The sequence below is a fragment of the Phoenix dactylifera genome, chromosome 11, assembly GCF_009389715.1.
Source record: "Phoenix dactylifera cultivar Barhee BC4 chromosome 11, palm_55x_up_171113_PBpolish2nd_filt_p, whole genome shotgun sequence".
NCBI lineage: Eukaryota > Viridiplantae > Streptophyta > Magnoliopsida > Arecales > Arecaceae > Phoenix > Phoenix dactylifera.
Genome location: NC_052402.1, coordinates 11,776,438 through 11,788,986, shown reverse-complemented (window position 1 = coordinate 11,788,986; position 12,549 = coordinate 11,776,438). Strand labels below are relative to the sequence as shown.

The window sequence follows — 12,549 nt, the reverse complement described above, 5'->3', positions numbered from 1 at the left end:
ATTGGAGAGCTGTGAAGTGGATATTGCGGTATCTGAAAGAAACCAGAGACTTAGGACTATGCTATGGTGGTCCTGATGTTTGCCTATATGGTTTCGTGGATTCTGACATGGCTGGAGACATTGATGGCAGAAAGAGTACTACCGGGTATGTGTTCACGCTGGGAAGTGCTGCAGTTTCATGGGTTTCGAAACTACAGAAGATTGTAGCATTGTCTACGACCGAGGCCGAATACGTTGCTCTTACTGAAGCGAGCAAGGAGATGGTTTGGTTACAAGGTTTGATGAAAGAGCTTGGCATGGAGCAAGGCGATGCGAAGTTGTATAGCGACAGCCAGAGTGCTATACATTTGGCAAAGAATGCTGCTTTTCACTCAAGGACCAAACACATTGATATCAGATATCACTTTATTCGGTCACTCCTCGAAGAAGATTTTTTCCGGCTAGAGAAGATACATACAATGGACAACCCAGCAGATATGTTGACAAAGGTAGTTACTCTTGAGAAGTTGCACATATGTGCATCTTCTGTTGGTCTTCACAGCTAGAAGTGAAGACAGAGGTTCACACACATGGAGGATGATTGGAGATCATGTTGCTGATGGGGTTACGGTTGCTTCAGGCTTGTTTCTCGGCAAGTGGGAGATTGTTGAGAAAAATGTGCCTCGAAACTCGAAACGACTGCAAATTGAATTCGGCTCAAGTTTGCTTGAAAAAGTCTGTGCCAACTGAATGGAGTCGACTCCTGCAGAGCTGGAGTCGACTCCTATGAAGCTTGAGTCGACCCCAGGGATGAGAGGGTCGACTCGCATCTGCCACAGTGAAGAAACAGAGAGCAGTTTTCTGGGTTGCTTGCAGGAGTCGACTCCAGTCCTGCAGGAGTCGACTCCAGCCCTGCAGGAGTCGACTCCAGCCCTGCAGGAGTCGACTCTCTCAGAAAGACAGAACGTGCCAGTTTCGGTGCTGATACTTGGAGTCGACCCGAGGATGTCCGAGTCGACTCGAACTTATCAGGAGTCGACCCCTGAAAGTGAGGAGTCGACTCCTGATCACGGGATTGATTGAAACGATGGCAAGATGGGTTTTTTGACTTAGGGTTTTTCGTAGGGAAGTTTCCTTATGTGTTGAAAACCTATAAATAGGGTTTTTTGGTGAACCCTAGGTGAGATGAGAGCGGCCGTAGTGAGTTTCTTTTGGAGTCCTATCTCTCTTGTAAGCCCTAGGTGTGCAATCTCCAACAGGAAGAGAGATCATTGTAACCCTTGCTGAATATATTGAATCTGTGCGTGTGGCCTCCGTGGACGTAACCCGTATTGGGGTGAACCACGTAAAATTGTTGTCTTTGTGATTGTTTGATTTTATTCTCTACTTCTTCTTCTTCTCGATTCGTCTTTCCGCAGTTTGGATCCAGAAAGGGAATAGTACGATCGAAGGGTGAGTGCTTTCAAGCATCTCGCAACAAATTCTTCAGAATCCACTTCCATTTTTGGGAAACGAGAGAGCTAAATGTTAACGATAGGAGTGTTATCTACCGTGCTGGTTTGTCATTGTGGAGTAGCAGGAATCTAGGATTATTTCAAGCTACTTCGAAAGGGATGCTGGTTGGATCTCTGTTATGGCCAATAATATGTCGCTGGAGTCTCCCTCAAGCAAAGGATACATTCATTGACCCAAGGTACTGGAGAGCTTCTGGCTCAGTGAGCCAATCTAATCTTGATCCTATGCAAGTTTGTTAGGTACCCCCACCCTCTCGCAAACCTTCAGGGTTTTGAAGGTTAATTTTAATGTATCTGTCCTTAGGAACTTAGCCGGAGCAGGTTCTATAATTAGAGATCATTTGCACTGGCTCTCGTTCCTTTGTCTCCTCTTAGGTCCCTGCTTCAGAGTTAGTGAGCTGCAGGGGAGGAAACAGACTAAATATGTGTGTTTGGAGGGGATTTAAGCCGTGGTTGTAAACTGGATTAACCAATCTGATGATTCTGTGGCTTGTTACAGCAACACACTGTTGAAGGACATTCGGAATATCAGAGAGTCGGCTTAAATTTCTCAGATTTGACGGTGGTTTGTGGCCACCGCTAAAGGTCTTCATGCAGTGACCAATATTTTCTGGCTGCCACTAATATAATTTTTGTGGGGCAACTACCACTGCTTGCCTCTAAAAATGCTACATAGTGACTAAATTTTTATAGCTGTTACTAGAAGTGGTCACTAAAATCCATCTTTGTTGCAGTGTTTTCTCGAGAGAATGTTGATCCATGGCCATCACAGGCAGTGTTAAAGGCACCCGTTACGTTCCATATCATTCCATATCAAAAAGGGCACCCTTTATATTTTCGCTCAAAGGGAGCAATCGGGTGGGCACGTCCAAGTGTTTGATGAAATCATGAAAATCCAAAACAAACACAAACCTTGATTTTACTAGGTTGGAATCAAACCCAAATCACCAAAAAAGAAAAAAAAAAAAAAAAAAAAACTCTGGTCAGGGTTGTTCTCCCTAAATAAAAAAAAAAAAAAAAAACATAGAAAACATAGCTTTTGATGCCCTAGAAGGCTAGATGGAAAGATTTTCCGGCTAGAGTAAAGCCAACTTGGTTTGGGTAGGCTTCTGTTGGGCCTACGCTTCATGGATGAATGGTGATCCAAAGAAAAAGGTTGGGATAGATGAGGCCCATAAACTCTATTGGCACTTTCTTGATGATAAAAGCTTCTTCTAAACAAGCCAATTGCCTGGGCATACTAGTCCCAATTTCAAGTCGGCCCTCATTACAGTATTCCTTTATGTTGGACTATGGTGGCATCATAACCATACTTCTAGTCCATTATCGTAGGAAGTAATCATGGCTGAAGCAGACGCTTGAAAGCCCCCACCGGTCCAATGTGATTAGAAGCTAACCATGTATTGCTTTTGCACAGTGCCCCGAGTAGCCAGTAAGCAGGAGAAAACGCAAGCAACTAGCAATACAAATCCAACTTTAAACGTTCCTTTCAGCCTTAATTGAACTCAGGAACCTTCTGAAACCAAACTAAAGCAGGGCTACACTACAGCGACAGGTTTCCTAAACCGGCACGCCAGGATGGAAGGACTATAGCACCGGTTGGAGCTTTTGGAATGCCAAAAAATATTCTTTTGACCCTCTAAAAATACTTTTAAATTAAATAAAAATATTTGGTAAAAATTTTGGAAAATTATTTTAGCTTTTTCGAAAAAGTTAAAAAAAGCTTTTTGGAAAAAGCTTCATATTGGAGCTTTTCGGAAAAGCACTGTAGACCCGGTCGGAAAATTTTTTTTTACTAAAATACAAGTGATAAAATATAACAATTACACAGAATGTCCCTTTATAATTTTGAAAACATGCAGAAGGGTGAAAATTATTTTACACTAATAATTATAATATTTTATACCTTTATTATCATATTATACGATAAATATAATATAATATTATATTATACCATAATCCATTAACATGTTATATTAAATAATTTAATATTGTATTATATTATGAAAAATTAATTTATACTAATAATTATAATATTTTATATCTTTGTTATTGTATTATACTATAAATATAATATTATATTGCATTATATCATAATATATTGATATGTTATGTTAAATAATTTAATATTATATTAAATTATTATGATACAATATATAATATATATTACTATATTATAATAATATTATATTATATTATAGTAATATTCTACTATATTATATATTTATATATTAATACATATTATATTTTATTATGCTCTGTTATATAATACTATGTAATATTGTTTACAGCCATTTTGTCATATCAAAAGTATTTTCTCAGTTTGTTTATCAAACACATGTTAAAATGCCACAACACTTTAGAAATATAGTTACCAAACAACACTACCAGAAAACACGCGTATAGTGACGGAGATTCCCGTCACTATACCGTGTTTCCGGTTACTAATATGGAATTTGTGACCGGAGCTCCCGTCACTGACTTCGTTACAAAAACACGCGTCGCTAAATTCTCCATGACGGCGGCGATTCCCGTCACTAACCTCCGTGACAGAACCGCCGTCACTAAGCCGTTACAAATTCAAGAATTAAATATTTAAGAAATTATGTATTTCCCGTCACTATCCAGTTGCGGAGTTAGTGACGAAGGCAACTTCGTCACTGATTTTGTCACAGAATGCGGTCACAAGTTTGGTCACTAATCTGTCACGACCTTTAGTGACAGATTTAGTCGTCACAGACATGGTCACACATTTTGTCACTATATTTGTCATTAATCCCGTCACTGACCTAGTGATAAGTTTACGGTCACTAATTGGTTACAAACGCGCTGAGCAAAATCAATTTTTATTGACCAAAATCCGTCACAATACTTGGTAAACAATTTAGTAACCAAAATTTGGTCACCGATCACAATCTAATAACCTGGTACATTTGGTACATTGATTGGCACATAATAATAATAATAGTAATATCATTAATAGCAAAGACATTCAACATTACGCAAAAGTCATTTTAAATGTCATTCAAAATTGGCATCAACATGTCCTGAATCCATCAAAATCAAAGTCTAAAAATATGTCATAAAGATCAACAGAGATTTCATTCCTCCTAGGAATGCAAAGACCTATCATCTAAGGCAAAAACAATTATAATGAAGCATGATCAGCAGAATCAGAATCACCATTACTCCCCCGATCTGCATGCCTTGGTCCAAAGCCAATCTCTTCTCTCATCTTTTGAAGAACCTCCTCTTGCCATTTTTTCTTTTCCTGCTCAAGAATACGTAAAAGGTCTTCATGAGTGTACAGCTCTGGAGCTTGACCTGTAGAGGTGGAAGCAGATGATGATTGCCCAATAATTCCAGTGAGATCCTCTAGGGGACTAAAGCCATAGACATAGCCATGAGTTGGGACATCAGTTGCGTCAAACCACAAGTCATAATCACGTGGAGGAGCATCTGAGGTGGAGGCATCACCATATTTTTTGGAGTATTCAGCTGAATACTTTGCCTGCAAGTTGATTTAAAAGAAGAGAAAAACATTATGGTGGATCAAACAAGAGATAAACATGAGCAAGCTCAATAATATTTATGAATTATAAAAAAATTATACTTACCATGACAACTTCACTTCTCTTATGAGTGAAAGCATTCAAAATGGAATTGCTAACTAGGGGAATGAGCAAAACTTTGGACCCGTTGTACAACCAATATTTCACCTTTGCCCATCAAAATTGTTTTCCTAATTCAACCTTTCTCATAAGCCGGATCGTATTGTGCAGGATAGAATCCAATATTCCAGACACCTGAAAGCCAATAAGGTCAAATTTTTCATACGCATTTGGCAGTACAAAACCGAAGATATCATTTAAAGAGATCGAGTGCAAACCGTAAAAATGCCTCCAATGATAGCACATACATTTGTAATGAAGTGCGAGAAGGATTTTGGAACTTCAGTTACCAAGACCTGAAATTCAAAATAACGATGAGCTCGCAGATTTTGAATTTGGTAAATGTGTATCCAAGTGTCAGAAACCAGCCTGCATAGGAGAGGGCTCAAAATGGAATTTGGCAGCAGGAATATGCAGACTGTGCACCAAACTACTGTGGGCTGTATACTCATACTCCTCTAGCAATTTAAACTCCCGAGAAGATTTTCTTGATGCTATCTCAGTCTTTACCAATTGAAGGTAATGCTCAATCTGCAAATCCAAAGAGGGTACATTTAGATCTCTCTTCACAGCCTCTGTTTCATAATCGGCATGGTACAAATAGGTAACTCCTGTTCATTGCTATCTGACAGGTGATTAACATTAGAAACATCAAAACAGTGTAAATATAGGAAGTCAATATTTCACTTCCTGTCCAATTCCTCGAAAATAAGTTATGGCTTGGTGTTCGTGCTGCTAATGCTAAACTAAGCGTCAACTACTGATATCATGATGGAGCATCAAACAGTAACAAGGTATCTGATCAATCAAAAAATTTTAAGTACATAGAAATGGTTCCGAGACTTACAGTAACATTTGCATTAACATCATAGAAGATTCTGCAAACTCAAAATGGTGAATGAATTCAATGCAGAAGCTTATTTTACCTTTTTGACAAGCACAAAACCTTCTATTCTACACCCACTAGTCAATGGCGCAGGCCGTTTTGCTGTATCGATGGTTTGACCAGATTTGTCATCCAATGCTAGTTTATGGAACTCTCTTGGAACAGGTGCAACCAGAGTTTCCATTGCCTAAAATTAAGAACTCCAAACAAGCAGTTAAACCAGTTAACAGGGCTAACAAATAAAGTGACAATGCATATGCCTAACTCTTATGATAGACGAGTACACTATAAGGCAATGATGTGCAATGACAGTGCCGATGATTAATTACTGCACATCAAATTTAAATCGAAACAATAAGCATACCACAACTAAACTTTCTGTGTCCCGTTCTCCATAATAAGATTCATGTTCATGGTGGCCATGATTTTCCCTGTGGCAGATGATATAGTAATCACAGTTATTTAACTAAACAGCAAATAAGATATAACAACATGACCATTAACATTCTAAAAGACTACTTGCTAGCCCAGGAAAATGGAAGACAGCAGAAGTTAATTGACAACATCAACAAAAGCTAATTCAGCCTCGTAGAAAATGTAGTACTTGAAATTTTATAAGCATGAACGACAACAATTAAAAGCAACTAAGACAATTTTAAACATATCAAAAGTACATAAAACAAATTTGCAGGCAAATTTTACTTATGCACGAAGCTCAGAGGACTAGGTTGCCCGTAACATCAAGTATTTACTCAGTGCTCACTTGTTTCTTCCTTCATTAATAGGATTTTTAAATATCTATGTTGCATAAGGCTCACATAGAGGAATTTTAGCACAATTTCTTTTCAAACAATAGGAGTTCTAGAAGCAGAGGTGAGGCATATTAAAAAATAAAAATATCTCAGGCTAAATATTCCTCCATTTAAGGGATCAAAATAGATGGTCGTGCTAAAGGAGGGTTGAAAAGAAACATATAGAATTTGAGCATGCTTAAGATAATTCAATGTATGACTAAAACTAAATAATATTCTCTCCCTGATACCTGTTACATTGAACCCTTATTTTTGGGAGACCTACTGTTCCGAGCTCTCTCGCTGCCCCACCACCTCTCTCTCTCTCTCTCTCTTTCTCTCTCCGGGCTTGGGCAAAATCTACCGGGATCGAGCTTGAAGAGGAGGAGGAGGAGGAGAAAACTCTTACCGGTGACTGTGAGTCGGTGACCGGAGCCGCGGAGTTTGCCGTCCGGGGGAGAAGGACGCGAAGAGCCGCCGGCCGGTCGTTGAAGAGGCGACGACACCGAGAGGAGGCGGCTATCAGGCTCTCAGCGAGGAAAAAGGGGGGGCGGGGGCGGCGGCGGCGGCGGCGGCGGCTCTCAGCGAGGGAGGGGGGCCGGCGGCGGCGGCTCTCAGCGAGGGAGGGGAGGCAGCGGCGGCTCTCAGCGAGGGAGGGGGGGTGCGGCGGCGGCTCTCAGCGAGGGAGGGGAGGCAGCGGCGGCTCTCAGCGAGGGAGGGGGGGTGCGGCGGCGGCTCTCAGCGAGGGGGTGCGGCGGCGGCTCTCAGCGAGGGAGGGGGGGCGAGGGAGTGGGGGGGGGGGGGGGGGGGGGTGGGTGCGGCGGCGGCGGCTCTCAGCGAGGGAGGGGAAGGGAAGGGAAGGGAAAGGTTAGGGTTTTTGTTAAGTCGGTTTGCAAGCCAAATTGTATATCTAAGGCTGATTTGGGCTAAATCGGTTTGCAAGCCAAATTTCATATCAAATTATTTTTTATTTATAAGGCTGATTGGACGGGACTTGCAAGGCAAAAATATTTTTGAACTATAAAGCATGATTTCCGCGAGATTTTGTATTTTGATCTTATTGGGTGTATTCATACCCGTACTGTATGAAGCACCCGTTCTCAGCAAAAAAAAAAAAAAAAAAAAAAAATATAAAGCATGATAAAAAAATTCTATAAAGCAGAAAACTTGCAATAGGGGTGCAAATGGGTCATGGCCGACACCATGAGATTTTAAAATGAGAAGAAGAAATTTGAGTTTTATAGAGAGTGATTGGAATTTGGATTATCGAAGAAATTTGGGCGGAACGGCGGGCACACTTAGTTTCATTTTGGATATTCCTCCTTTTATCTTTTCTTTTAATTTAGGTTTACTCAAAAATAATATTTTTAATATTTTTGGAATTAAAAATTAAATTTGGTGACAGAAATTTTTGTCAATAATCTGTTACTGCCAAAAATAATCTTTTAAAAATTTATAAATACTAGGGTTACTATATTTGTGACGGCTGCATTTGTCACTGTCTGGTTGCAATTTTGGTTATCATATTGCTGACAGATACCTCGTCACTATGATGGTCACTAAGGTTTGGCGCCCATCCTACCCGCGCATTCTGTGACCGGTCTGTCACTAAACGGTCACTAAGTTTACACCACGGTGACCAAATTTCTGTCGGTCACTAATCCGTCACAAATAGTAACTGATAACGGTCCGTCACTAATGTCCCGTCACTATACGCGTGTTTTCTGGTAGTGCAACAAACAGTTTTTTATAAAAGCTCTACTTTAGAAAACTCTATTTCTAATAGTTCTACTTCCAAAAGCTCTACTGCCAATAACTCCCCCAAATGGGCCTGAGTGAGAGAAGAGAGAAGGATAGGTGTGTTATCTCCCTCTTTAGCTAGTTGTTGCTTTATTTTTAAAGGTGAGAGTGACGCTTGGAGAAGGTTCTCCCCATGGTTTACAGGGGGATGCTCTCGTAAATGGAAATTTGTTTTCTCCAAAGTCAAATAGGGTATTGAGGGTTTGGGGTGTCTCCCATTCATCTCGAGTCTGGATGGAAGGCATCCAACTTGGTTGGGCTTTGCTTTCAATTCAACAGCAAAGTGCCTAAGAAAAGAGGTGTCATCTTAGAAGTTGATGGCAACTAATTTGAGTCCGAAGTTTGTACTTCCAACTTTTGGATTCGATGTACTGTGGCTCTAATGACGACGAGGTGCGTGTTACTGGATAACATAGCTATATATTTGAAAGACGCTGGTTAAGATGGCTAAAAATGAACCCCATTATGGAGTTTTTTTTTTCCAAGAAAAAGCTCCAATGATAGATTTAAGTCACACCCAAGTTAAATATAGTAGAGAGTTCGAAGTGGTGTACGTAGTTGGTAATGTCATTGGAGTCTGATACGAATTATTTGGATTTGTGTCCACTGTCCAGCCCTTATCCAAGGTCATCTTTTCCACAATCCTTGTTTTAAAAAATAAATATATAAACATAGTTAGCTTGAAGTTACAAAAACTATCCATATAGATAGCCAAAAAGCAAGTTTCAAAAATGAAAAAAAGTTCAGTTCGCCAATTTTTATTTACTTGCACCTATTGTATTATAACATTACATGTTCACCCCTCGAATTTTCCTGAGCTGCACACTCATCTTCTGAGGTTTAAAAATGTTTAATTATGTTCTTTAAGTTAGCGGATTGACCCACTACGATCCTGCGACCCGTTCGCTACCCAAAAATATTTGCGCGTCATCCCAAATGACCAAAAAACCTTCTCCTTCTTAAGCCCTTTACCTTCTCTAAACAGTATTGTTTCATTCCCATCTTCCCTTTGTGTCAATTCTCGTTGATCCCGAGCTATCATCCTGCCATCTCAAGCGATCATCGACCAATTTGAGAGGTCATCTGGTCTCCTTTTTCAAGTCATGAAGCGCACATGCATCTCTTCTCCTATCTTCTTACACAATCTATGCTATCCTCGGTCAAATAGTGGTCTAAAAAAAATTGATCATAAGTCTAGCCAGGGACATCCTGCACATCAAAACTCGGGTGAAAACCCTGTAACAATGACATTGCAAAGAAGCAGAAAGCTCCAAGAGAAAGGATTTAGAAACTAAAAACGTCTATTTAGAAAAAAAATTATTTTGGAGTTTCTTCTCAAAAGTATTTTCTTGCCAATGTCGGAAAGCCGTTTAGTTTTAATAAAAAAATTTTGAGGACCAAAATGCCCACCAAAAAACTCATATTACATCTTATATCACATTACATCATATCATAATATATTATTATTACATTATAATAGTATAATATAGTAATACATAATTATCATATAATATATTCTTATATCATACTATAAGAATAATTTTACATATCATCGCAAACATCATATTATATTATTATTATTATATTATAATATACTATTAATACTATAATAAGATATTATATTATATTGTATTATACAATATATTATAATAATATTATATTATTGTACTATAAACATATAATATAAATTAAAATTACTATATTACAATAATACAATCTAATATAATAATATTTAATAATAATGTAATATTATAATACTATACTATAATATAATATATTATAATCAATTATTAGATTAGATTCTAATTCATTATATTATATTATATTACAATATTGTTATATGATATTATATTATATAATGTCATAATTATGATAATATTATATATCATTACTACTATTAGTATTATTACTATTATTAGTATTATTCATATTATTACTATTTGTAGTATTATTATCATTATATGTATTTTACTAGTATTATTACTATTTTTAGCACAATTACCATTTTTAATATCACTACCATTTTAATAATTATTACCATTATTAGTATTGTTTCCATTATTATTATTATTATTACTATTATTAGGATTATTACTATTTTTAGTATTATTAGTATTGTTAGTATTATTAGTACTATTATTATTATTATTATTATTATTATTATTATTATTATTATTATTATTATTATTGTTATTATTATTATTAGTATTGTTATTTAGTTAACCAAACCAGATAAGGAGGGCCATATCCATATAAATATTATCCATTGTGTGCCACCCGCGGCCTCAAAAAGTGCACGGGATGCCCATGAGGTGTCCCTAAAGCAGAACAGCGCATGTCATCCATACAACCAACACACGTTTCTGGATGCATGATTCATGGCAGCAAAACCCAACAAAATCATGCTGTTGCGTATCCTGCCGGCATGAAACAACCACCCACCATTGTACAGAGTGATGACCTAATCCATCTCCCGGGCACGTTCGAGGCTCACTCCAGATATAAAATATGACTCTATCCGGACGTGCAACTGCGTGTGGTTCTCGTGATGCCCACCCTTGGTACTAGGAGGAGTATAAGTGGGGCCATTCATCCATCAAGATTCAGGCAATGCAGCAAATGCCACGGATTCACTTCATGACGAGCCGACTAGGCCAATCTTGCTAGAAGTCGTACTGCAATCACCCATCAAATCATCGTTTTAGCTCAGTTCACGGATGATGAACTTAGCAGTGATGGCCGGCGATCTCTGGCATTTTCTGTCCTAAACGAAGAGAACGAGAAAGTTTGCTACAAGATCACAACAAGATTCTATGACTTTCGCCCATCAAATCATCGCTCAGCTCATCCTCGTATATGGATAGATCGGTGGGATCAGTTCGGGCTCCACTTGCTGTCAAATTGAACATAGTGCTACAAAAAAAAATCAGATATCGTTGATGCTTTTTACTGTTTGCGTTGAAAAAAAAATCTGCTAACGCTTTAAAAAGTGAGAAGCAATATGGCAGATGATCTCTAGCTCTTTCTGTCTCGAAAAGAGAAACAAAAATGCTTATCTCATGGCTGACACCACACCAAGATTAGTTTGGGTCTCTGATGATCCATATGTGAGTCGAGGCGTGTCCATGCCTCCACCATCTGAAACGGATTCGTTGCGTCTATGCCTCCATCCTCTGAAACCGAGTCGACCACTTGGCGGCACACTCTATAACTAGGGAAAATGACCTCTAGGCTAGAAGTTTGAGCCCATCGTGGAGTGACAGGTGTGGACACTAACGTGGAGGAGGTCTAGTCTCAAATGTTTCATAGTGTCGGCAATTTGTAGTTCACAATCCAGGCTTTTGTTCTTTTTTATCTTTTGAAAATGCCATGTAAACAGGGGATCGCTCAAAGAAAGCAGAAAGAGAAAACAAAGAAATGAAATGAAATGCCATATAAAATAGCTCGTAGATGGAGGTAGAAGAAGTGGCGGAATGTTTGATACGATCGAGATTTCCTAACAGAATATATGATTTTCTATTTGGAATAGTTAGGGCAGAGCATTCAAAGCAAAGAATCGTTATGTGGTAAAACAGGGAGAAGTCCAAATGCAGTAACATTAAGTTGCAAAGTCACATGAATCGAATCTAGCAATTCCTATGATGGCTCCAATAGTCAACACACATTTTCTGAAATTTTATGGGGACAATGGCCCATCTCTCTCATGAATTATAAAGATATATTAGTGGTCTGATTGATATAAAGATGACACTACAAAAGAAAGGGTATCTCCCGACGCTTTTTTTGGTCTCTCCCGACGCTTTTAAGCGTCGGCTAATTTCCTGTCCACGCATCGCAAAGCGTGGGTCAGACGTCGGGCAGGTGGGCGTGGATCGGATTAAACCCGACGCGTCAAAAAAGCGTCGTCG

General features: G+C 38.7%; 1 protein-coding gene across 1 annotated transcript; it reads right to left on the bottom strand.

Annotated features, from left to right (window-relative positions):
- Positions 1–4,677: 4,677 nt before the first annotated feature.
- Positions 4,678–7,360, bottom strand: LOC120112388 (protein disulfide isomerase-like 5-4). Its single transcript, XM_039131611.1, has 7 exons — positions 7,251–7,360; positions 6,415–6,481; positions 6,091–6,237; positions 5,534–5,695; positions 5,383–5,460; positions 5,111–5,299; positions 4,678–5,004 (listed from the first exon to the last, which is right to left on the bottom strand). The coding sequence occupies exons 3-6, from the start codon at positions 6,232–6,234 to the stop codon at positions 5,222–5,224; spliced, it is 462 nt and encodes a 153-aa protein (XP_038987539.1). The 5' UTR covers positions 6,235–6,237; positions 6,415–6,481; positions 7,251–7,360; the 3' UTR covers positions 4,678–5,004; positions 5,111–5,221.
- Positions 7,361–12,549: the final 5,189 nt, after the last annotated feature.